We start from the raw sequence: 893 nt of genomic DNA on the forward strand, positions 1-893 counted from the left end.
TATTGCATCTGAATAAGAGTTCAGCGCCTTGCTCTCCCCAACGTAAGAGTAAACGGTTCGAACTTGCGCAATGGCCTGTTACATTTTGGAGATCGTATTGATTAGTCCAACCACTTTTCTTTCTTTGAGACAATGAAAATTGAAATACATGCAATATAGAAGCAACTTTAGGCCAATGTAATAATTTAGAAGACAGAAAATTAGATGCAGTTAACTTCATATGAAATTGATAGTTAAGAGTCGTTGATGACAATTTAGTCAAACATGTTAAATCATTTAATGACTTTCAACTATCAGCTTCACATGAAGTTAACTGAACCCGAATTTTCACCAATTTAGAAGCATGGAAACTTTCATGAACTCACCTGTTCGGCAATGATGCCTGCATTGGCATAGGATTCGCGACTCTTCGATGTAAGGCCGGTAAGAGTGTAAGCATACAAGCCGCCGGCGAAAGCGATGCCGGGAATCACGGCAACACTTAGAAGTGCTAGCCTCCATGCTGACACAAAACCAACCACAAGTCCAGCCAGAAAAGTTGAAAGATAATGTATGAAGTTCCCAACCTGAACCACAATCCACACACAAATAGTTCTTGAATGAGGAAAATTGGATTAAACCTTTTGCACTACAACAAGTATTTGTCTTATGGAATATTCAAATTATCAAAGGAAATTGGCAAGTTGTGTTTGGTAAGCATTTCTAGATAAAAAAATAAAGAAGCTGAGATAAAAACAAGACAGAAAAATGTATTGCATCTCTATTTCATAAGTATTTTAAAACCCAAAAAAATAATAGAGATAAAAACAAGACAAAAAGTATTATATAAAAATAGTACTCCTATTTTGGGAGTAATGTTAATTCACTCCAAAAATACCACTAACCTAGTTAGC

General features: G+C 35.6%; 1 protein-coding gene across 1 annotated transcript in view; it reads right to left on the reverse strand.

The window, feature by feature from the left end:
* Positions 1 to 893, reverse strand: part of LOC107622635 (ABC transporter B family member 19) — a gene marked incomplete in the record, with an annotated part of 9,502 nt that overhangs the window by 6,038 nt on the left and 2,571 nt on the right. The window contains 2 exon segments of the mRNA XM_016324614.2: positions 1 to 75; positions 366 to 566. Of these exon segments, the coding sequence (XP_016180100.1) occupies positions 1 to 75; positions 366 to 566 (276 nt within the window).

Source organism: Arachis ipaensis, chromosome B10, assembly GCF_000816755.2.
Source record: "Arachis ipaensis cultivar K30076 chromosome B10, Araip1.1, whole genome shotgun sequence".
NCBI lineage: Eukaryota > Viridiplantae > Streptophyta > Magnoliopsida > Fabales > Fabaceae > Arachis > Arachis ipaensis.